The 24689-nt window shown below is 27.7% G+C and overlaps 1 protein-coding gene across 2 annotated transcripts in view; it reads left to right on the forward strand.

Annotated features, from left to right (window-relative positions):
* The first annotated feature begins 5796 nt into the window (after nt 1–5796).
* Nucleotides 5797–24689, forward strand: part of LOC101238823 (uncharacterized) — a 73862-nt gene continuing 54969 nt past the window's right edge. Inside the window, exons 1-2 of one of the 2 annotated variants that reach the window (XM_065799218.1) lie at nt 5797–6023; nt 14073–14513. In XM_065799218.1, coding sequence (XP_065655290.1) covers nt 14172–14513 — 342 coding nt within the window. In that variant the 5' untranslated portion in view covers nt 5797–6023; nt 14073–14171. Of the gene's footprint in view, nt 6024–13366; nt 13971–14072; nt 14514–24689 lie in introns of those variants that run through there. The other variant, XM_065799219.1, reaches the window with a different exon arrangement.

Raw genomic sequence — 24689 nt, forward strand, 5'->3', positions numbered from 1 at the left:
AAAAATTAGAATATTTTCAAGAATAATTAGGCTGAATCCAAAATTTGCAAATAAACAGTAATTAGGGATCACTACTATTGGTCCACTTAGATATTTTGGCAACCAACATATATATTTAAAAACACAGAAGTTTTAAAAATAGTATTACCCAGACCACATGATAATATAAGCACTTTAAATTAGCACAAAAAAAACACATTAAGTAAAAAAATACCAACCTGAAAATTAGAACTAATTTGTGGAGTATAATGATTCGTTATTACCAAAACTTATCATTAAAAGATCAAATGTTGAAGCTCTTTAAAAATGTTTAAGCTTTTTATTGAAACAATGCTACTTTGTTTTATTGTCAAAAAAAAAAATTAATTCGCCATTTTTTTTTAACTTTGTTAATTCAAACTTTTAAACGATAAAAATTCAACTATTTTGAATTTAAAATGCAGAAAGATATTTATTGTTAAAATACTAAACATTTTTACTATATTTTGCTTTTATTTTATTATGCACTTTTTTCCACAAAAAAAAAAATTAAACAGATTTCTAGCTAATATACTTTTCTTTATAAAAAAATAAATTTAAATATTTCAACATCAAAATTTCGCGCCTCAAATTCCTTCACGTGTAAAATAATAGGCCGTGTGAATAAAAAAAAGAAATTGCTTTGACACAGCGTTTTCGGAGTAATTGCTCAGCTTTACGTGAATAAAAATTTGAGCAAAATTGTTGAAATTTTTATTTACGTAAAGCTGAACAATTACTCAAAAAACGCTGAGTATAAGGAATTGTTTTTATTTTATTCATCTGGCCAGATAATGTTTTAACACCACAAAAAATTGAATAGCGTTTTAATTAGGTAAGAGCCGCTAATTACTGCGTATAAATTTACGCTAATTATACTGCTTTCTATTACCACCGCATAAAGTCAATTCAAAAAGCACAAAGCAACTTTAACTTCACTGCTCACATTTTAGAAATTTTTTGGTAATGCTCATACTACCTAGGTGCTCATATTACCCACCTACGCTATTTATTTAAGTGGTTAAAATCGCATAACGTATGGTACTCAAAAATAAAATAAAAATATTCAAATAATATAATTTTTAAAAGATAAAAACCTCTTTGTTTATAGGAATATTTCTGTTGACAGTTTTCAACTAACTTATTTTTAGAAAGCTTCCTCATTTGACATAAAGATTAATGCTTTTATCAACAAATTTTGAGTTTGTTGCATTTCTGAAAGTTACCTGTTTTTAGGAATTTAATATTAAAAGCAATTGGTAAACTAATATTAAACACCTTAACATTAGGAACATCCTAAGAAATTTTGAGAAATATAAACAAATTTAGTTTGGCGTCAAAATTAACTTTCAAATTGTCTGACTGAAACATGGTGCCGAGATAAAGAAATTCAGCTAAATTAGATTATGCCATTCATATACTTAAATTGAAACTAAACTGAAAACAAAAATATGTTTTATATTAGGGAAGGGAAAGAAACAAATGAAAAATTTTGTTATTATAAAAGAAAATTTTCACAATCTTTTATTTTCATAATCTTTTATGCAGACTTTTTTATTTTTTAGAAGCAAAAATAAGAAAAGGCACAACAAGAAAAACATGAAAAATTTTGTTTTTATAGTACTTAAGTTTTTCTTACTTAGTATTTATAAATTGAATAACACATTTAAAAAGTTGATTACATTAAATAAATTAGGATATGTCAAAATGAGTTATCGTTAACAATGCTGGATCTCATCAATTACACTATTTGTAGAGTTTTAAGTAGTTTACAACCCTTCAACTGTATAGGAATTAATCTGATGTATCCAATTTCCAGCGATTGAGATTATTGTTATTCGATGGTTGAGGTCGATGCATTAATGTTTAAAGATGTTAAAAATGTTTTAAATAATGGTATTACTTCACGGATTAAATTCATAATAGTGATGGTCTATCACCAGATAACCATATAACCATCACCATGGTGATGGTAAGTTTTTTTTAAATAATAGTCACATTATATAAGTTTTAAAATCTTCCTTAAAAAAAAAGCATCATTTGATTAGGGATTGGAAATAGAAATTTATTTTAATTTCTAGTTTTTAAAACGTTGATTATTTCTATCTTCTTTTGTTAGAAAATAATTTGTATTCGAGCATCAACTGTCATTCTTAAACACGTTGATTAGCGTGGGGTTGATATTTAAATACTTTTGGTTATTAACAATAGAAAAGATAAAATAACGATACTCCATGCGATTAAAAACTAACGCGGGATAATTTTTCTTTGGATTATCAATACTTTGGATTATCTTGGAAAATACTTTGGATTATCAATGATAATAAATACAGAATGACTGCAACAATATATTTGTTAAGTTTGCAAATGCTATTTTTAGTAGCTTGTAACTGAACCTAATTTTTTATTTCTAAAATCGATAAAAGTCGATTATGATTTTCAATCGACAACTTTTGCATTTTCGTTTTTACTATAAACTATAACATGAACTTCTAATTTTTAATATAATAAGATTTCAATCGATTTGATATTCAACCTACTGTATTTTTGATCAACTAAATTTCCAACATACTGTACTAAATATAATATATATCGCAATCAACGCAGTTATATATGGTGGTTCGAATCACTATTCAATCTTTGTACTCTTCGATGTAGGCAAAATGCTTAAAATAATGTTTAACATACAGACTAATCGGTTGAAATGAAAATACCAATATTCAATTAAAAGTTAAGTTATATGATATCTATTGAATATTAAATTTTTTTTGGTTGATTGAAATAAAATTTCAATCAATTAAACGAAAATAAAAAAGACTTTATGGCCTGAAAACAGTTTAGGCCCCAGTAAGGCATCTAAAAATTATTTCCATTTGATAGATGTCTTTTGTTTTTTTAAACTTATAAGTTCAGGTTTTTTCCCAATGCCTCCATTAACACCTCGTCTCTGTTAATTTGTGAACATCGAATCTTGCGATCAATTTTTGAGTCATTTCCTGATGATAGATTTTTTGCAATTTTGCATACATACTCTTGCTTGATGACATTACAGTATTCAATAATTAGTTTTGCAATAAGTCAATTAATTTAGTTAATTCTAATTAAGTTTATTTTTTATATGCGAAGAAGAAGAAGTTTTTTATTCGATTACGAAAACCTCATAAAAATAAGTTTAACCGCAATAGCTTAATAAAATAAATTAGCAATATCAAAAAAATTGATTTCAAAATTTGTGTTTTAATAACATATAAAAGCATTGGGTTTTAAAAATTCGTTTTTTAATTTTACTTTTTTAGATCTAATTTGTGACATTAATTATTTGGGAGTTTTTTTTTTACCAATATAGTGAAAATATACAAATATACCAATATTTTATCAATACAATATACCATTATTTTACAGAGCGTTTACAAACCAAGCGGAATGTTTTAAAATATACCACTTAGCGCAACGCTTCAAAGTTTGCATTTTTAGTGGTTCGTAGTTTATTTTTTACCTGTTAAATCCTTTTTTTTAATTATACATATGTGTATATATATATATATATATATATATATATATATATATATATATATATATATATATATATATATATATATATATATATATATATATATATATATATATATATATATATATATATATAGATATATATATATAGATATATATATATATATATATATAGATATATATATATTATTTTAATAGTTCGCCTAGGTATAACAAAATGTTTATCGGATATTGTAATTTACGTCACTTCTTTAAATATAAAATCAAACAAATTTAGTAATAATTAAAAAACAAATACTTGGATAATTTTTATATTTTACATAAATATTGTATTTATTAATGGTGTAAATAACGATTGAAAAAATAAAAATAAAAATAATTGATGGCTTTGTCATCAACAGATGTTAGGATAAAACCATTTTAAATTTAAAACTTAATTTGTTTTTTATTTATTTAAAAGTATTCGTTCAAAAATTTAATTGATTAAATTTTTGATTGTACAAAATAGTTCATTTATTTGGTTCTGACTTGTTTTAAAATCAAATTAAAAAAACGTGAAACGTTTTGGTTGAGTGCAACCTTGCCTCGGAGGGAAATTTTGACTTTTAAACTGTTTAAACTATTTTATAAATGTTTAAACTTTAGTATAATGTAAAGATAATTATTTTAAGTAAATCATTTGTTAGGAAAAAAACAGTAGTACTACAAAAAAAAATGTTTTTTTATACCGAAATAATTTTTTTTTCCTTTAGTGTATAAAAACTTAAATTTGACTAAAACAAGGTCCTGCTGAGCTGATAGCACAAGTTCATGTAAAATTACTCGTTCTTTATTTAAAAAAAAGTTTAAAGCAAATCAAAATACAGCGAATACAAGTAAAAACATTTTTGGAGATGAAAATTTTATCCACTGCTAAAAATAGTACACAATAAATTTATCACTAGGTTATACACACAAGAAATGGAAACCTTCAAAAGAAGTAAAAGAAAACTTTTTACTACTGTGAAATGCAACTTGCGCCAATTTTCATGAAACGGTAAAGCTTCAACCTGTTCTAGAAATTTAGGATTTTGAGCCATAATAAAAAATAAAACTTATTGTATAGTATTAATATAAGGCAAACCTGAATCCACTGAAAATAAACTTTGAGGGCTTTTAGTAGTTAGTGAAGGCGCTAGTAGTAACCTACATTTTACTAAAAAAGTAGAAACTTTTAGAAAATGTGGTTGGGCTTTCTTATGATACAATACCAATAAACTTAAACAAGGTCAGCAAAAAAGAGTCTTTAATTTAGAAATCTTGCTATTATTCATGTAAACACCTCATAAGTCATGACAACGAACATTTCAACAAATGTAAAAATGGCTGGGAAGACATCAAAGATAAAATTAAGTGTAAATACATATAGATTGAAACTAGGAAATGAAGTCAAAGCGCAACGAAGTGGTGGTTTATCTGAAAAGTTGCTTAGATGAAGAGAAAGGTAGCGCTAAACTAATGTTAGTAATGTTGGTTGAAACTCAGAAAAGAAGGTGTTCATTGCAAAAAGACTATTTTTTCATCCATTATTTTGAGTTTTAATCCGATACCATTTTTCTAACTGAAAATTGATTAGCTGATCAGAAAAGCTGAAATAGGTTTGATTAAGGTCAGGGACATATTTTGTGAAAACTTTTGCACAAATATTTTTGGCTTTTGTGTTCTTCCGACCACAAATTTATTTGGTATAACATTTTTTATGTTTTAATATAATTGTTTTTATGCTAACCATTTTCGGCATTATTTGCCAAAAAAAATTAAATTTTGCCAAATTATTTTTCTTGAAAATTATTTTACTTATCTTGAAAAAATTTCCAGACCATTAATACTAGTGCTCTACATGTCAGTAGGTCGATGGCATCTCCGACAACCACGGTATTACGTTTATCTATTATGAATATAAAACTTGAAGAAAAGACAGATTTTTACTTGAAAGACAAATAAGCTAATAATTATAACCCTAATAATGCATCTAATTGTACTAATTTTTTTAGAATAGTTAAAAAGCGGTGTGTGATTTCTGCAGATTACCATTCATTCTGCAGATTACCATTCATTTGCGTACAACAAGTTTAATTTACATTTAACGCGCCATACTTACGTGTACAAATTTACTTTTAATTTAATATAAACGCGCCATACATTTGTTGCCAACAAAAACTAATTTTTTAAGTTATAATCTTTTTACTTAATCCAAAGATTTAATAAAAGATTATGACGTAAATTTGTGAAAAAATATAATTTTTAATACTGTCAACATACAATCATAACTTACTAATGTTTTTAATTAGCATCTTATTAAAATTATGTAGTTTTTATATTTGCCAAAATTAAACTCAAGTTCTCAACCAATGTCACTATTTTTAGCATTTTCCCGCCAAACTTGATATGTTATAACTGTTTTAATTTTTTCTTGTAGATCTAAAAAAAACTTATTTACATAGTGAATAATAAAGGTAAGTTGTTTATACTAATATAAATTACTATTAACGTTTGTTTAAAAATTATTCATACTAAACGCATATATTTTCGTTACGTTTCATCCCGTTAATAAAGACAGCGTATGTTTCTGAGAAATATAGGCTAGATAAAGATAAATGGTAGCATCTTAATGATATAAATGTCATATATGATATAAATGATGAAAATAATAGTCGAATATATGACAAAAAAAGGTCAAAATGAGAGCATGATATATAAATATGTAAACAATAGTAGATGTACGATTTAAATAGTAAAAAATTATATTCGGATATATGATTTATGAAATAGCAAGTGCGTTTAAGGTCTCAACTAAAAACCTATTGTTAAAATTTAACTTTTGTCACAAGTATTTATTAATACAGCTCGATGATTATTATAAATATGATAGTCGAATATAATATAGTATATTTTTTTATAACTTTTTTATAATAATGTTTTAGTTAAAAAGATTTTAAGTTAACCATATTGTATCCTGCCAATAAAAGTACCTTCAGGGTTTCAGAAAAGAAAATCAATACAGAAATAAATTTGGTACTAGTTTAGTTAATGGTTAAATACTATATAACATTTTAAACCCAGAACCTTTTTTTATTAAGAAATTTGAAATATATAGATGAATTTAAATGTCTTAAAATCAAAAATCGTTATACTAGATGAATAAAATTTTACTTAAATCTATAAGATTAAAATAGTTTAGAAAAAATCAAACTGATAAACAAATTCTTATAAAAATAATAACTTCAAATATGACAGTGAGTTAATAAATAATCTCCATGGGATTATGTTTTAGTTTGCATGTCTTATAAAATAAACTTGATTACATCTCGTATAATATAAACTTGGAATCTTGAAGAAGATCGTACTGGTCTTGTCGCCAGAACCATATAGAATTGCAATATAAATATAATATAATACAAGTAGTTTAAATCAAAATGACAAGCTAAATTAGTTAAATAAATAAATGATTAAAAATTATCTCAAAAATATTTCTCAAAAATATTTTAATATATTAACCATTAAAAAAATAATAAACTTTGACTTATTTTTGATTACTGAAAAAGAGACTGACAAATCAAGTTTGGGCTGAACAGTTGTATTCCAAAGATAAAGTGCTCGAAAAGTTATACAAAATTGATTAAAATTTGTTTGACAAAAGAGTTCGTTAAAATAGCTATTATTTCGCAAACTAAGTTTATTTTTTGCTTCAAGGGTTCATACATCTTTTATTTTGCTTATCGAATACCTAGAAGACTATTTTATACTTATTTTTTTTACTTTATATACTTTCTAACATGTGATATAGTAGCTAGTCATCGGCTAACCACTTTTTGCAGCTGCCATTAATTGTCAATTAATGGATCGTTAGTGGCAGTGGCATCACTAATGGTCCACTTAGTGGCCAATGAGCAAAACTACAGTGGGTTGCTCAAAATATTTTTTGAAATTCCGCTACAAAATGTTTGCTGGGTTATAAAAGGTTTTTATCATTTCAAATTGAATTTTCAAGCTTTTAAAAAATATTACTTTTGCAGGATTTATGATTTATAAACAAATAAAATCTTTTACCTACATTAGCCTTACATATTTATTACGTTTTGAGCAATTATGCTTGTATTAGATATTTTTAAAGCAACTGTTGTTAAGGAACAATTTTCTTGGAATATATATATATATATATATATATATATATATATATATATATATATATATATATATATATATATATATATATATATATATGTATATATATATATATATATATATATATATATATATATATATATATATATATATATATATATATATAAATATATATATATATATATATACAGTGCTTCCAGAAAGTATTAGCGCACTCATACTTTTTTTACCTAAGGGAACTTCAAATGAGTGTAATTCGAAAACAATAAAAGGCTGAGGGATAATTTCTTTTTAACTTATTCATAAAATAAAGCAGAAATACTAATTGTCAAATATATAAAGGATTTTTCTTTATTATTATCTTGAACTTAATTAGAATACAACAAGAGTGATAAAAACAATATTAAAAAAGTGTGCAAAAGTATTAGCGCACTTACAGTTTTTCAAAGATGGTAAGAAAGTTTAACATTTTATGTGACCACCTTTATTTTTAAGGCGTGCTAAGACTCTGCGCGGCATAGAATCTATAAGTTTTCTGATTAATTCTTGTGGCACGGTATTCCACAACTCTTGCATCTGCGTTTTTAGCTGCACCAAGTTAGTGGGCTTGCTTTTTTGTAATTTGCAGTCCATCCAACTCCAAAGATTCTCAATAGGATTCAAATCACGTGAGCGAGCGGGTCAAGGCATTAGATTAAACCATTTTTTTTCCATGTAATGCTTTATTGAGCGTGCTGAGTGGCAAGGAGCGTTATCTTGTTGAAATTGCCAGGTGGAGTTTGCCTTGAAAACGTCCATTGATGGCTTTAAATATCCTTCTAATATCTCTCTATATCGATGTTGATTAAGGCGATCAGTGTAAAGATGCGCCAGTCCATTGCTAGATCCAGCAATGCAGCCCCAAATGCTAATTGAACCTCCTCCTCTTTGAACTCTTGACATGATAAAACGAGGATTATATTTTTCGTTTTTGTATCTCCTCACGACAACCCTTTTCTTGCGATTAATAAGTTCAAAATTTGATTTTAAGTTTACCTTTCTCCATTGCTCTACAGTCCATGCAGCTCTCTCTTTGCACCATTTTCTTCGCTTGAGACGGTCTTTGATACTTAATAGTGGCTTCTTTGTTGCAAGGTATGAATTGAGATGTTTTTTCTTCATAAGCTTGGTAATTATTGATCGGCTTACTTGATGTGCACCTAACGCTGTACTCAGGTCTGAGGCAATTTCGGCTATGCTTATGTTTGGGTTGCGTCTAGCGAGCATAATTGCTTTATTTTCGTCCCTTTCTGACATTTATTGGGACGACCATAGCGACTTTTGTCTTTGACTGTTCCAAACTCATTATAGTTTTTGAGCGTTGTTCTAACGCTGCATTCACTGATTTCAAGTTGACGTCCGATTTCTTGATTGCTGAGACCACTTTTGTTCAGGTCAACAAATTGCCACTTAGTTTCAATTGTTATGCTCCTTAAACCCATATTTTTGTTGTTGCAATTTTAAAGTATTAACTAACTGTATTTCAAATGATATATCCGCCACTTCAATTTATTCTTCTTACATTTTTTATTGACTATTATTAATCAGCAGAGAGTTTTTAACAAAAATTAACCAAGAAAGTTTTTCTCAAAGGAATTTAACGAGTGTGCTAATACATTTTAAATGAGTGCGCTAATACTTTTGCACGCTTAATTTCAGACATTTTTCCGAGTAATCATTAAACTTCTAATTAACTCATAAAAAAAACAAGCATTTTGACAATATTTGACATTATAATTAAATTTAATTGATTTTACCTTTCATTTAAAAAAAAAACTAGTTCAAAATTAAAATTACTTTGCAATTTATACTGATTTGAAGTTGTCTATAATATAATAAAAAAATTACGAGTGCGCTAATACTTCCTGGAAGCACTGTATATATATGTTGTGACGAAGGATGAGTGGTTAAATACGGTCAAAAATTGTGTGACGTAATTCGTGAACAACACTTTATTGTGACCATTTTATTACAATTGAAAGGAGGATAAAAGGTTTTTAAGGCAGTACAATGTAAAAAAATTATTTTATTCAAATAAATAAAAATAAGCTAATTGTGCTTTCATTTTTTTTAATTAAGTTTTAGCCTAAATTTTTCATAGTTTTAATTTATCTGAATATAGACATATTTCTATTCTTCTTATTTCGTCAAACAGACTACTGTCATCAAATTTAATATCGGGCATTTCTGTTAATAAAAACTCAACCAAATTTTCAACAACCACCCAATTTAATTTCTGGTTTATTCAAAAAACACCACTGAAAACTGATACTTCCTGATATATATTTGTTTCTTACCATTATTCAACATTTTTTTAACCATTAAAGGAATTAAATTATATTCAATGAAAAATACTTGATTGTGTACAAAATAACTAAATATCTCTGATAATTCATTATTGAAAGAATATTCCAGAACACTTAGCCATTTTTCTAAACTTAAGTATAGTAAGGGTTCAAATAATTTTAAAACACGCTCTGTTGCAGATGCAAAAGCAACACATTTGGGATTATCGTGAAATATTTTTTTTCCAATGTTTGTTTCTTTTAAAAATTGTTTTAAAGCCACACAGACAGTAAAAATATCTAAAATACAAATTAAAATGGTTTTAAATCAATTGGCATTGCAAATGATGCTGTAGTGTTAATTGATTGTATTTGACAAAGCATGTGCATTGCAACCAGTTCCAAGTACTTTTTCTGAAGTAATTCTCATAATTTTACATAAACATTCACTTCTTTCTGTCTTTTCCGAACAAACTTTTCCCAACTTTTTTTATTTTTTCTGAAGTAATTCTCATAATTTTACATAGAAATTCACTTCTTTCTGTCTTATCCCCACTTCATTCCCAACAAAATTTGTAAATGTATTATCAGCTGTTAGTGAAGCAACTTTAGGTTTTAAATTTGTTTCATTTATTACTTTCTACAGGTGTTGGAACAAAATGTCAACAGTTTCTCCCTAAATAGATTCTAAATTTAAAATATTTACTTGAATACCCTTGATAACATTATAATGCCTTACTAGTATTGGATACAAGAAGCTTTCATTAAAGTTCAAGACATTAGATAAAATCTTGACAAGACTTCGATTTTTCAAATCTTCTGCAAGTGCGTTATTACATAACTCTCAAATACTGGTTCAATAACAGCAACACATTTTTCAATGCACACGGAAATTTAGCGTTATGAATTTTTTACAATAGCTTACAATAACTTGTTTATGAATTATGGTATGATTTACTAATGTTCCTTCCATTGCAGCTATTTTTTTTTACCCTAAGAATAAACAAAAGTTTTAAAAGAATGTGTTACTTTACTAGTGACAGCTGATGCATCTTATATTTATTGGTGTTCAAGCGCTCTACAAAAATTTCCTCGGCAAATGTAACAAAAATAACGGCGTCTTTCTTTGATATGAAGAATGCATGTTTGTTTTTTAATTAGTCATTAAAATGACATTTTATTTTTCCATTCTTTAAATGAAATACAATATTGATAATATTATGAATAAACAAAAGTATGAATTTAAGAATAAAATGAACCTAAATTGTAATTACTTTAGTTAAATGTTTAAAAAAAAAATCAACATACAAATTAGTTAATTAAAACTTAAGTACTAATGAACCTACTAATTAATTAAACAAAAGACAAAGAAATTCAAAATCTAAACTGTCAGTCAATGTGAGCACTTTCACTGCACCTTTCTCTATTTAAGTCAATCGATGTATAATGCTGCTCCGCAATAAGACCGTAAGAACTTCTTGAAGTGCCTTAACCACACAAAAAAACCCTCTAAATACAAGACACTCAACGTTGGAATAGGGTTTTTACAAGAATTTTAAATTCTCATTTTAAAAAATTTAAACGTAAGTCTTGAGTCAGGTTGGCTCTAAGCTGACTCTCGTTAGAGCGAAAATGCCTCAATTAGTCAGTTAAACGATTAAGTGCAATTAGTTTAAGATTTTAAAAAGGAGAACAATTAGGAAGACACTGATCAAGGCGAGACATAACCTTCAATAGAATAACTGTACTCCCTAAAAGAGGCTTATTGGTCACCATTTATATGTGTGTGCGAGCGTGCGTGCGTGTGTGTATATGTGTGTGCGTGTGTGTGTGTGTGTGTGTGTGTGTGTGTGTGTGTGTGTGTGTGTGTGTGTGTGTGTGTGTGTTTGTGTTATAATAGAATAAATTTATACTTACATAATTGTTTTTCTTCTTTATTAGTTGCATATAAATTTGGATTACAAAATGTACTAATGTTTTTCGGGCTAATCCGAATTCTCTTCAAAAGACATATATCAAATATTAATTCAAATGTCCGTATTTGAAACTGGCAATAAAACAACATGCAAATTAATTATTTTGTATCAGCCAGAAACGTTTTAGGATTTTTTTTTTTTTAATATTTCCAAAAGAAATATTAGCGGCAACAGGAGACTATCCGTTTTGCATTTTTTTAAAATAATTCAGAAAGATGATGTAGTTATAAAATGACGTAATTTTTTTAATAAACTTTTTGAACTGCATCTAAATTTTTTATGTTTAAAAATAAGTGTAGATTTTAAAAAGTGTAGATTTTACAAACTATTCTAAAACACTTTACCAAAACCAATAAAAAGATTAGAGCTAACTAAATTTTGCATGCAGTCTTAGAAGGGCAAACATAATTTTAAGAGGCAGACCTATCTTCATGGTTTACACTATAAATACGCACACTCACAACTATAATTATAATCGCTAACTATTATCATAAATGACGTTTTTAGCGGTGTTGGCATTTGCATGCAAACCAACACAAAAATGTTTCTGGGTCTTATTCTAGCGTTGCATTCAACGCAAGAAAAAGAACCAGAAACATTTTTTTTCTTCAAGTAAGACACGTTAGGTTCTTTGCTATCAACAAAATAAATAAAAGATTAAAAACAAACAGTTAAAAAAAAAAAGAAATCAGCGAAATAAATGGGAGCAGGGAAGGATCCAGTATTTTTTTTTATTATAGTTCATTAACTTTCAGGTAAGTTTTAAACTCATTACTTTTGTATGATTAAGAATTGCGCTGATTAAAGCGTGGTAACGAAAATACCCTCAAAAGCAGGTAAAAAAAAAAAAATTATGCTATTTTAAAATAAATTTATATTCACCAATAGGTGGATGCACTCTCAATTGATATAAACATAAACATACCTAAATTTGAAGTTTTCTCCATGGAGTTTGCTCTGAAAGTTATTTTTCACACATAAAGCTTCCGCAATCCCTTTTGCATAAACAGACAATAGTTTGATTTTACCTGGAAGTTACGAAACTCGAATACAAAAAAATCCTAGATTCTCCCCTAAAGAGATTAACACCAAACCTATAAACACATTGCATGCTGTTGTTACTTAACTTCATAGCATAGCATTTTTATTCATTTGATATAATATGACTTTTTAATTTGAATTAGAAAATCAGAAAATAATTATATCAAATTAGATATTTGAAAACTCAAGACATTTTCGCTCCGCGTATCTATTGATGAAAGTTTCAAGGAAGAAAATAAATTTATTACAGCTTTTTTAAACATCTCTCAAATAAAATTGAAATAATTTTTACAAAAATTATTGCGTTGTCTTGTATGCCGCAACGACCATTTTAGTGACCGTAAAGGTGACCGTAAAGGTGATCAGTGAAATATTTGTGATGATTTTACGTCGAAAATAATAATTTGATGTTTTACGAGATAATTATTTGCGCATGATTGATAATTCAATCAAATAAACGTTGAAAAGTGACTACGTTTAAGTGATAAGTTCAGAAAAGCTGTAGACAATATTTCTTCCCTTTACTTTGAATCGTCCAACTTTTAAAATCTTTGTTTATTAAATAACTTGTTTTCAGTTTGTTTAGTCTTAAAAGCTTGTATATTAATGTATTTAATTGGATTTATTATTCCTAATTAATCAATTAAAACAATTGATAATTATATAATACATATGAGTAGAATAATCACAACTCAATCTTATTGATAAATTAATGCCTTATCTAGTTGACATGAGAACATTCCAATGTTTTGATGAGATTGTTGATATTACACTTAATCTGATTGACCTGGTTATTAATACTGCGAAGTTAAGAATTATACAGTTAATTATATCAAATTTATATACATACACATAAAATTATTAGGTTTAAAAAAGTACATAAATAGCTAATGTTGTACAAGTAGATAAAATTTTTGTCAGTGCATAGCTTTTATAGGTATCAATTAATATCAGTTATATTTTTTTACAATAGCTTTGTATTTTTTTAAGCTTTTTTATTGTTTTTAATAACTTTGTAATTAAGATACTGTATTTTAAGGTATGTGGAGTACATGTGATCATAAGCTAACTTTTGTTCCAGTTGTAGTATTAAACTAAACAAGTTTTGTTCCTGCTATGTGAAAAATACGAACCATTTATGGTTGCATTAATAGAAGATACCGGATTACTTCCTGAAATTCATGAACTGCTTAAAAATATCTTGTACAATGAAAGTCTTTCTGAAAATGCTGTCAGAAAAATTACACAGTTTATTGAAAGGTTGGATGCACTTTTAGTTCCTCCATTATTGCCACCTCATGTTCCTGTTAAAACTGGTTCCATTTTTCAACCAAACCCTGCTAAAGATTTTGATATTACATCTCCAGAGTTTATAAAAGAACAAAGGGAATTATCACGTCAGGGTACTATTTGGAAAGGAAATGATTTTGTACTAGAATCTTTAAATTTGTTAAAAAATGGTCAAATGAATTCAAATCAGGTATTTTTATTTTTCAGTCTTTCTCTTTCTTTTCAATTTGTTTATATATATATATATATATATATATATATATATATATATATATATATATATATATATATATATATATATATATATATATATATATATATATATCAGGGGCTATTCTAAACTGTTTTTGACAGTGTCTACTGTATTAAGGTGCTGATTTGGGCACCACCCTAATTCAGTAATTGAGGACTTTTTTAAAAATTTTTATTTTGTTATGACGAATATTGTTTTTTTGAGAAAAAATGTCTACATATAGCAAATAACCATATGGCAGGTGTTGGCACGGGTGTACTGCTGCCCAAACTATTTTCCTAGAATAGCCATTGTATAATAACCACTCGTATATATATATATATATATATATATATATATATATATATATATATATATATATATATATATATATATATATATATATATATATATATATATATATATGTATGTATATATATATATATATATATATATATATATATATATATATATATATATATATATATATATATATATATATATATATATATATGTATATATATATAGGAGTGTTAATTATTTTTTAAATTTTGAATGAACAATCCTGACTTATTTTTGGTTGGGTTTTTATGAGGAGTGCAAACAAAGAAGTCAATTTTTTAAATTTAAAATGTGTTTCAATTAATATTCTAAAAAAGTTCAAAGTTTTTAAGTTATTTAATCCAAACTTTATTACTTTAAAACTTAGTTATTTAAAAGCTTTGATTTTTTCTAATGTCTACTAAGTGTCTACTAAAACATAATAAAAAAAGGCCATTAAAAGAATTTGAACCTGCGCACAATACTAAGCTTACAATTGCACCTCATATATATAGCGTCCTATTATTTTCCATTAATTTTTGCTAAATCTAGAAAATTGCCTTTATAAAGAATACATCATTTGTGTAATTAGAAGATTTAAAATGTATACCTATTAAAACACAAGTTGATTTATTCAATGAACCTTTTTCTTTTTTCTGCAAAAAAGTAAATATCTAAATATATGTTATTCGATAATGCAAGATATGCATTAGTTTTAATTTTTGTTTCCTTTATATTTTGATAATGAGAAATATACCACTTTCTTTTATAGTTTTTAAAAATCTCAACACTTATTAACTGTAACTGTTCATATATGCAGTCATGAACAGGAAAAGCATGCAATCGCACACTGTTCCTTACTACGTATTTATTAATTTTTTGCAACAACTTGACCACAGCTTTTTTAGATTTTTGAAAATATTTCAAAAATAGGCTAAAATAAAGTATAAGGTTATAAAATCAGAATTGCATTTAATGATTGCATATTATAAAAGACATTTTATTTAAATTATCAAAAGATATTATGTAGTTAAACAGTGTATTTTTTATGGTGTAAATTATTTAAAAGAGTTTGTACATTTAATTTTATAAGCAACAACAAAAGCAATTTTTTCAATAAACTTTTTGATGAATCTATGAATTTAATAGTCAAAAACATGACAAAGTTATTTTTCTTTGTTATGCGTTGTAAACTTTCTAATGAAATGTTTTTACACTACGCCAAACACTTTTAAATAAAGTTTTAAAGCATTATTAAATTAATTATCATAGAATATTAACTTTTATTTATTTCAAAAGTATTTTTATTTATTATTCCTAAATAATCAATTAAAACAATTGATAATTATATAATACATATGAGTTGAATAATCGCTACTCAATCTTATTGATAAATTAATACCTTTTATTAATATTTAAGTTTTGTTTTTTAATGATGAATTTAATTTTTAAAAAACAATTTGTATTCCGAATTTTATAAACAATGACGACAATTAGTGTGTTTTAATAAACTTATTTTTTTAAATTCATAAAGTTAATATAGTCGAAAATATAACATTTTTTTGTCATAAATAAAAAAATATGACATCTTTTTTTGTTGTTATATAGTTTTTTTCGTTGTTATGTAAGCTTTTTTTTTAAGTGTTTTTATACTACCTTAAATGCTTTGATAATAATTTACAAATGTTAATAAAAGGTATAAATAAAAAGCATTATATATTAATTAACAAAGAATATTATAAAAAAGTTATAATTTATTTTTTTAATATGTTTGAATGCAATTTTATGATTAATTTTATAAATAACAATGACTTTTAAAGAAATATTGTGTCTTCAATTAATTTCTAAAAATTATTAGGTTTAAAAAAGTACATAAAGAGTCTTCAATTAATTTCTAAAAATTTAAAAAATTCACAAAAAACAGTCACTCAAATTCACCCAAAAACAATTGCCCCATTAAAAAAAAACAAAAAAAACATGCTATCATGCTATGTATAAAGTTGTTAAAAAAAATAGCAAAGAAATATAAAATACTTTAATTTTTGTGTGATTATATTGTTTGAACTATGTTTAAATATGTTTGAATTTAAATTTAATTGAATGACAGTAATTTAAAATGTGTTTTTGAATATCAAAGCAACATTTATATGTATTGTATTTTTTTGGCGTCCAATGCCAGAACCGAATTAATGAAAATGTTCTAGAACCTACTACTTATAATCAAAAAAGACTCTAACCATCAAGTTCTTGCAGTACTTTTTGTTTAACATTCTCAAAGTGAGAATGTTAAACAAAAAGAAAAAAAAAGTGGAAGAGTGAGCGCTCTACCACTACATCACTATCGCGCTGAGGTAGTAGTATAGTATTAGAGCGCTCACTTCATAAGCAAGAGGCTTGATCTCCACCATGTCCCTGGTAGTACTGCACTCAACTTGTTTCTCCACGCAGCGGCCTTGTTCGTCAAGGTTCATCTTTAGGAGTTGTAGAGTTGAGAGAGGTTATAACCACAATTAAGTAGCCTCCTCATCTATATATCCTTCTCGGTCTTAAGGAGGTGAATTCAATTAAAAACAAAAGTTAAATTGAATGTTAATGAAAGCAGAAATTCCATCATTCTATATTTTATGAAAAAACTAGAATCCCTCCCAGAATTATACTCAACTATGTAAAATAACCCAGACGTTCCATTCTTCAAAAAGAAAACTGGAATAATGTTGATACCAAAAAAGTACAAGTCTGTACAAACATTGTTATATCGTTAAATAATACACAAACACTAGAGAAACACCATTCTTTCAGCTAACCCATTAGATTGTGGGTGATATGATGGGGTCTTATATGGTAGACATCCTATTTTCTTTAGCCATTGGCATAGAGCAGTATTATGAAATTCTGCAGCATTATCTGATACCAAAACTTCAGGAACACCATTTCTAGAAAAAACGCTTTGTAGTGCTGTCTTAATTGTGAGAGCTTCCCAATTACTAACTTTTATAACTTCAGACCATCCAGAGAAGGCATCCACTAAAATCAAAAATAATTCAACATTCTTTACAAAGGCATGGTCCATATGAACTCTACACCAAGGTTTATTTTCATAAGGCCATGTATGTATTGTTTTTTTTTTTTTTTATCTCAGTGCATTTTTCACAATTTTTTACATATTCTTCTACATCTTGACAATGATCATGCCACCATGCTTCTAATTTTTATCTACATCACATAATTCCTAATTCCACAATGTATGTCATCATAAACTGATTGAATAAATCTCCTTCTTAATGTCTTTGGAGGTATAATAAGGTCACCATTACAAAGAATTCCTTTCTCAATAGTTGGTTTATGCTTGTTCGATTTATAAGGTCTTTCTGCCATATTGCACCTGCTCCAATTATTTTTATTAATTCTGTTTTTAATGTCCATCAATAGTCTATCATTTTCTGTTTCATTCCTAATCTGTTCAAGGTTTACAATTTCTGACTCAACTAAATGTAAAAAAGTCTCTTGAATATCCTCTTCATCTTGCAAAAGAAAAGACAATCGTGACAATGCATCTGCATGAGGAATGCTCTCTCTTTTTTTATAGCTAATGTCATAGTCAAAGGCCATCATTTTCAAAGCCCACCCTAAAATTCTTGCCGAAGTCACTTTCGGAAGTTCTTTGTTACAATCAAATATGAACTCCAAAGGTCTGTGGTCTGATATAAGCTTAAATCTTCTACCAATCAGAAAATGTCTAGCTTTGTGTGTGGACCACACTATGGCCACTGCTTCTCTCTCTATGTTAGAATATCTTGTTTCTGCATCAGACAAAGATCGTGAAAGAAAAAGAACAGGGTGACCATTCTCTATTACTAATGGTTGTATATGAATTGGAAGAGGTCGAGATACAAAATAACTTGGTTACATACCATTTTTTATTATAATATTTGCTTTATAATTTACTAAGCGTCCACTAACAACAGGTTCTACACTTTTAACTATATTAGTTGCATTTGTTTTTAATGTGTCCATCCCAATCAAACCGTGATTCTTTGTACAATCTGCAACAATAATACGTACAATATTTATTTTAGTTTTGGTTTCTAATGTTGCCTCAAATTCCCCTAAAACTTTAATGATTGTGCTATCAAATTATATGAGACGAAGGTAACATTTTTGCAATTTAGGTTTAGACATTAACTCCTAAAAGTTTCTTGGTATAATAGTGACCTGACTTCCAGTGTCAACTTGCATTTTTATTGTGCAATCATTTATTTTAGCATTAGTTACTGAGTTTGAGTTGCTCATGTTAATAGAATAAACACTTGCCCATCGGTCTCTACTTCATCTACTTTTTTTTTGTATTTGATAATAGATTTACAAACATTTTTAAAGTGGTTCAACTTCCCACATTTATTGCAATTTTTTCCAAATGCTGGACATTTTCGTGGTAGGTGTTGAAGCCCACAGTATTTGCATTTATATGGTTTTTCTTTATTTTTGTCCATATAGTTAACTGACGGGGTTTCCATATCCTCAATACTGTTGTGCATATTAAATGAATATATTTTTTTCAATCTGTCTTATGAAGTCTACACATGCTCCTAATTTAGGTGATTCTCCATTCTGTAGCATTTCCAGAGCTTTAACTCTTTGGTCAGAAGATTGAAGTCCATCAATTAGTCTCATTTGAATCAGATCATCTTCTGTGCTTTGTCCATCTCTTCCTAATTTCTCAAAGTTACAAAAACGTGCTGCTTCCCGTAATCTTTGTGCGTATGATACAACGTTTTCATTACTTTGTTGTTTTATGGCTAAGAACCTAACTCTTTCAGCAATTATTAGTTGCTTCTGAGGTCTTAAATGGGACATAATAGCAACTTTAATGTCAATAAACATTATTTTTTCTAACTCTTCTGGATAAACCATGAGTGAAATCTTTTTTATTGTGTCAATTCCTGCTTTGGATAAAAAATAAATCTGTCACCTCGTGTTCACCATTTATCGTGTCTTTCAACTTTTTTGATCGAGCAGAGGCTGAAAAGACTCTAATCCAGGCTTCAGCATTATCTGGATTGTCTAGCGTCAATTCGGACATCATACGAAGCCTACTCATAGTGTCATTGTTATATCGTTAAATAGTACACAAACACTAGAGATTCATATCAGTCATATATATATCTTTCTTTTATATATTCCCCAAAAAATATACGTACACACTATATATAAAAATACATCAACAATAATGCCACGTAGTAATCATCGATGTTTGCTGGTTGTCCGCAAACTTGTAGTCGGTTTTTACGGCACAACAAACATCCTGATTAAATGTTTCAGAAATAAACTGCTAGAGTTCAGTTGGAATTAACTAAAGATATAGCTAGAGATAAATTAATTGAGCTTTCAAAATTATTTCTTGGTGGAGATACAAAAAAGAAATATAAGATTCGATCTTCAGGTGGTATGTACCAAGCTCGGTGGATTGCAAGAGTCATTCGCTAAAAAATATCATTAAGCTTTAAATTCAGAATTTCAAACAAGGATAAGGCAGCACTGTTGGATGTTTGTCTGTTTATCTTGACATCCGTAAAAGCAATAGATGAAAGCATTTCCAAAGCAGCTTTACACAAGTTTTGGAAAATTTATGGTATTTGATAGATGAAGTCTATTTTGTCTTTATTTAAAAATGATGTCATATGAAACTGAAGTAAAAATGGTTGCTTACTTAGCTAAAGAAAACCCATCAGCCGACAATAAACATTACATTGCATCCAAAGAAGAACTTTGGGGCCTACTTTTTTGGCCACAAATTCTTATATGTAAATTATGCTTCAATTTTCATCTATAGTTTACCATACGATTGATAACCATTCCTACTGTTTTTATTTCAGAAAAAAACATTGATGACTTTCTCTCTGTCAAAAGCAAGTTCCTGTTTAATTGACTCAAAATTGATAACACTTTTCTTAAGAAGAGCCCTTCTTTATGGTCAAATGATGATTCGTTCCAATAAACTAAAATAAAGCTATTGACACTCAGAGCAGTAAATTTAATGATTAGCTTGTCTTTTACTATAAATACATGATAAATATTATAAATGTGTTTTATTTACTGAATATAAATAATGAACTCCACAATATTCCTTCAGCTCCATAATAACTTTTCAACTTAAACTTTGATATCTAGTCAATGGGTTATCATTATTCGAAGTTTTCGGAGTCAAATGAAAAAAATAATAAAGGTTATGCCATTTAAAATTAAAAAAAAAAAATTTCACTCTTATAGTCTGCAGCACCCTTATATATATATATATATATATATATATATATATATATATATATATATATATATATATATATATATATATATATATATATATATATATATATATATATATATATATATATATACATACATACATACATACAGTATCGGACAAAATGAGTGCAACCAAATAATGCTAATTTAGTTTCTTTATATAAAAGTGCTGCATTTTTTCAATTTAGAGAAATAACTATGTAACTGTTTAGAGACAAAGTTCTTCAAGCTTTATTCATCACAAAGTTCATTATTTGTACACGAAAATTAATCAATTAATCAAAAGTATTAAAAAAAGATTTCCTTCTGGACAAAACAAGTGCAACTCGACAAAATGTTGACCAAGCTGTATTTCGCTATCAATATTTTGTGGCGAATCCTTTGTTGTCGATCACAGCCTTGCATCTTCGAGGCATAGATTTGATCAGGTGATCAATGAAACTTTGTGGAATCGCTGCACAGGCCTTTTGGATTTGTTCAAACAGTTGATCCTTATTACGAACACCTTCACGATTAATTCTGCGGTTGACGATCTCCTACAGGTCCTTATAGGGTTGAGATCCGGAGATTGAGGCGGCTAATCCATCACCGATAGGTGGTTGTCTTGAAACCACTGCTTGAATACATTTGCAGTGTGTTTCGGATCGTTGTCTTGCTGAAAAACCCATTTTATTGGCATATTCCATTCAGCATGAGGTAACATAACATCGTTCAGGATATTTTTATATATGAAACGGTCTATTATTCTATCGTTTACATGTATTGGACCTAGACCGTTAGCAGAAAAACACCCCCAGACCATTACATTGCCTCGACCATGCTTTACGGTCTTGTGGCGGTGACGTGGATCGGGGCGTTTTCCGGCCGGTCGACGTGCACAGCAAATGCCATCGCTCCCAATGATGTTGAACTTCGATTCGTCACTGAACAGGATAGTTCGCCATTTCTGCACATTCCAGTCAATATGAGATGTTGCAAACAGGAGTCTTTTCTTCTGGTTTTTTAATGAAATCAGCGGTTTCTTTGCAGGGCGTCAAGAAAACAATCTGGCTTCAACAGCACATTGTCTTATTGTTCGGTCCGATACAGGCAGCTCTAATTGCTTTTGTATCTCGACTGATGATATCCAGGGATCCTTCTTGACGGATCTGACGATCATAGAATCCTCTCTAGAAGTGGTGGAACGCAGTCTTCCACCTTTGTTATCTGCTGCCAATTTCCCCGTAGAACGATATTTGGAACATAGTCTTGATACGGTCCATTTTTTCACGCGATATTTATCACAAATACTTTTTTGTGACATTCCACTTACGTAATTGCCAATAGTTTTCTTTCTTAGTTCCAATCCAAGACTGTCGGGAGCCATTTTTCACTTGAAGTCATAAAAATAATAAAAATAAATAATCACGCTTCTCAAGGCTTACCGTGTTACATTTACCTTGTGATGATACAATAATGCTCTGTGGAACACAACGTCTTGGTTGGATGTGGACTGTATTGATGTAATGAAACACTTGTTGTATTTCACTTCTTGTATTGATGTTCTTCGATAAAACACTTTGATAAAACTCACTTCGATAAACTGCCTTGATAATACTGACTGATTGACTTCCATATACTTACTGAATTACATGTCAATTTACATGTCTCTTATTTTGTAAAATGAACCTGTGTGAACCTGTTCTGGATGATTCTAGATGCTTCTTTTCGATGCTTCTTGAAGCTTCTGGATGCGTCTAGGTGCTTCTGAATGTTTCTGGATACTTCTGGATGCTACTGGATGCTTCCAGATGCTTCTTCTGAAAACTTCTGGAAGCTCCTGCATGTTTCTGGAAACTTTTGGATACTTCCTTTAATTATTAAAAAACTTCCGTGATGTTGACACGGACCAGACTTAAGAAAATGAAACAAACCAAAAAAGTTGCACTTGTTTTGTCTGCTGCAAAATGGCACTTGTCAACGAAATTCTGCCTGTGTGCTGTCACCTGTCAGCTGATTGCTCATGTCATGGCATGCTATGACTCCAGACTCCTGAACTGTTTGCTGTGGTAGTATAGTTCGTTTCATTTTTAAGACATGTAAAATTAGGAACACTTTTTAGCATTGTTCGATGTTGGTTGCAAATGTTTTGTCCAATACTCTCTCTCTCTCTCTCTCTATATATATATATATATATATATATATATATATATATATATATATATATATATATATATATATATATATATATATATATATCAGGGTGTTAGCCAGGAAAAAAATTGATACAGCGTTTTAGCGAAATTGGGAATTTAGGTGCCGCCAAAAAAAAAAAAAAAGGTCATTACATTCTGACATTTAAAAAAGTAGATACAATTTTTTAGAAACAATTAAGTTTGAATAAAAATTTTATATTTTTGCTGGGTTATTCATAGGAATATTTTTCTATTTTATTTTTCAGGAATATTTTTATATTTTTTAAATGTTTAATTCTAATTATTCAACTTGTTTCATTTTGAGCAATCTTCGTCAGTTTTCATTTTTAAATCGCTTATCTCCTTTGTTTAATATTGTAGAGAGAAAACAAGATCAAAAGACAATTGTTTGCAATTTTTTTAATGAATGAAATAATAAATTTATTTATTGAAACTTTGATCTATTTTAATTGCGTACATTGCTTTTAAATACTGTTGTAAAAGGTTTAAACGATTAGTTACATATATTGTCTTCTGTTATTTTTATTTTCATTTTTAAATTATAAATGTAAAAAAAATGCTAAATAGTATTTAATTTTTAACAAAACATTTTTGACGATTTCCAAGATCCCCTTGTATCTTTTTAACTTGCTAAAAAACTTTTTAATTAACGACAGTCGATAAAAAACACTATATGTTATATGTAGAAATGCCAGAATTTTACGGCTTTTACGAAGGAAAACGCTAAAAAAAAATTATACAGGTTTTTAAAATCCGTAAAATTTTAATTTTCGTAAAATCCAGACGTTGGCAACCCTAATTATATGGAAAGATTTTGAATGTTTCAGTTTTTAAATACTTTAGCATTTAAAAACTAAAAATTTTAAAATACTTAAAAAAATTTTCTTAGCTTTCTTACATAGGTAATCGTATTATTGTTCATCATATTTTATATTACAATTTTTATCATAGATACATTCAAAAGTTAAAAAACTTATTTAAATCGATAGCTTTTAAATGAAAGTTAAATTAAAGTTTCCGAAATTTTTATAACTTTTAATTGAAAAACTTGGTTGGCTTGCCAATTTCCGTCAAATATAATGCTACTTTAATTTAAATACTCGGTGTAGTTAAGGCGATTTACAAATTATTCGAACTTATTTATTTGAAATTAGCATGATTTTATAAGCGTATTATGTCCAAACAAAAGCTTTAGATGTTATATTTTTTTTCGCTTCCGGTTTTTTTAATATTTCAAGAAACTTTTCTTTTTTTTATATAATTTTCTAATCCTTTTTACTACCCATAATAATGAATTTAAAGAATAACATTTCGGAGT

Source organism: Hydra vulgaris, chromosome 06 (genome assembly GCF_038396675.1).
Source record: "Hydra vulgaris chromosome 06, alternate assembly HydraT2T_AEP".
Taxonomy (NCBI): Eukaryota; Metazoa; Cnidaria; class Hydrozoa; order Anthoathecata; family Hydridae; genus Hydra; species Hydra vulgaris.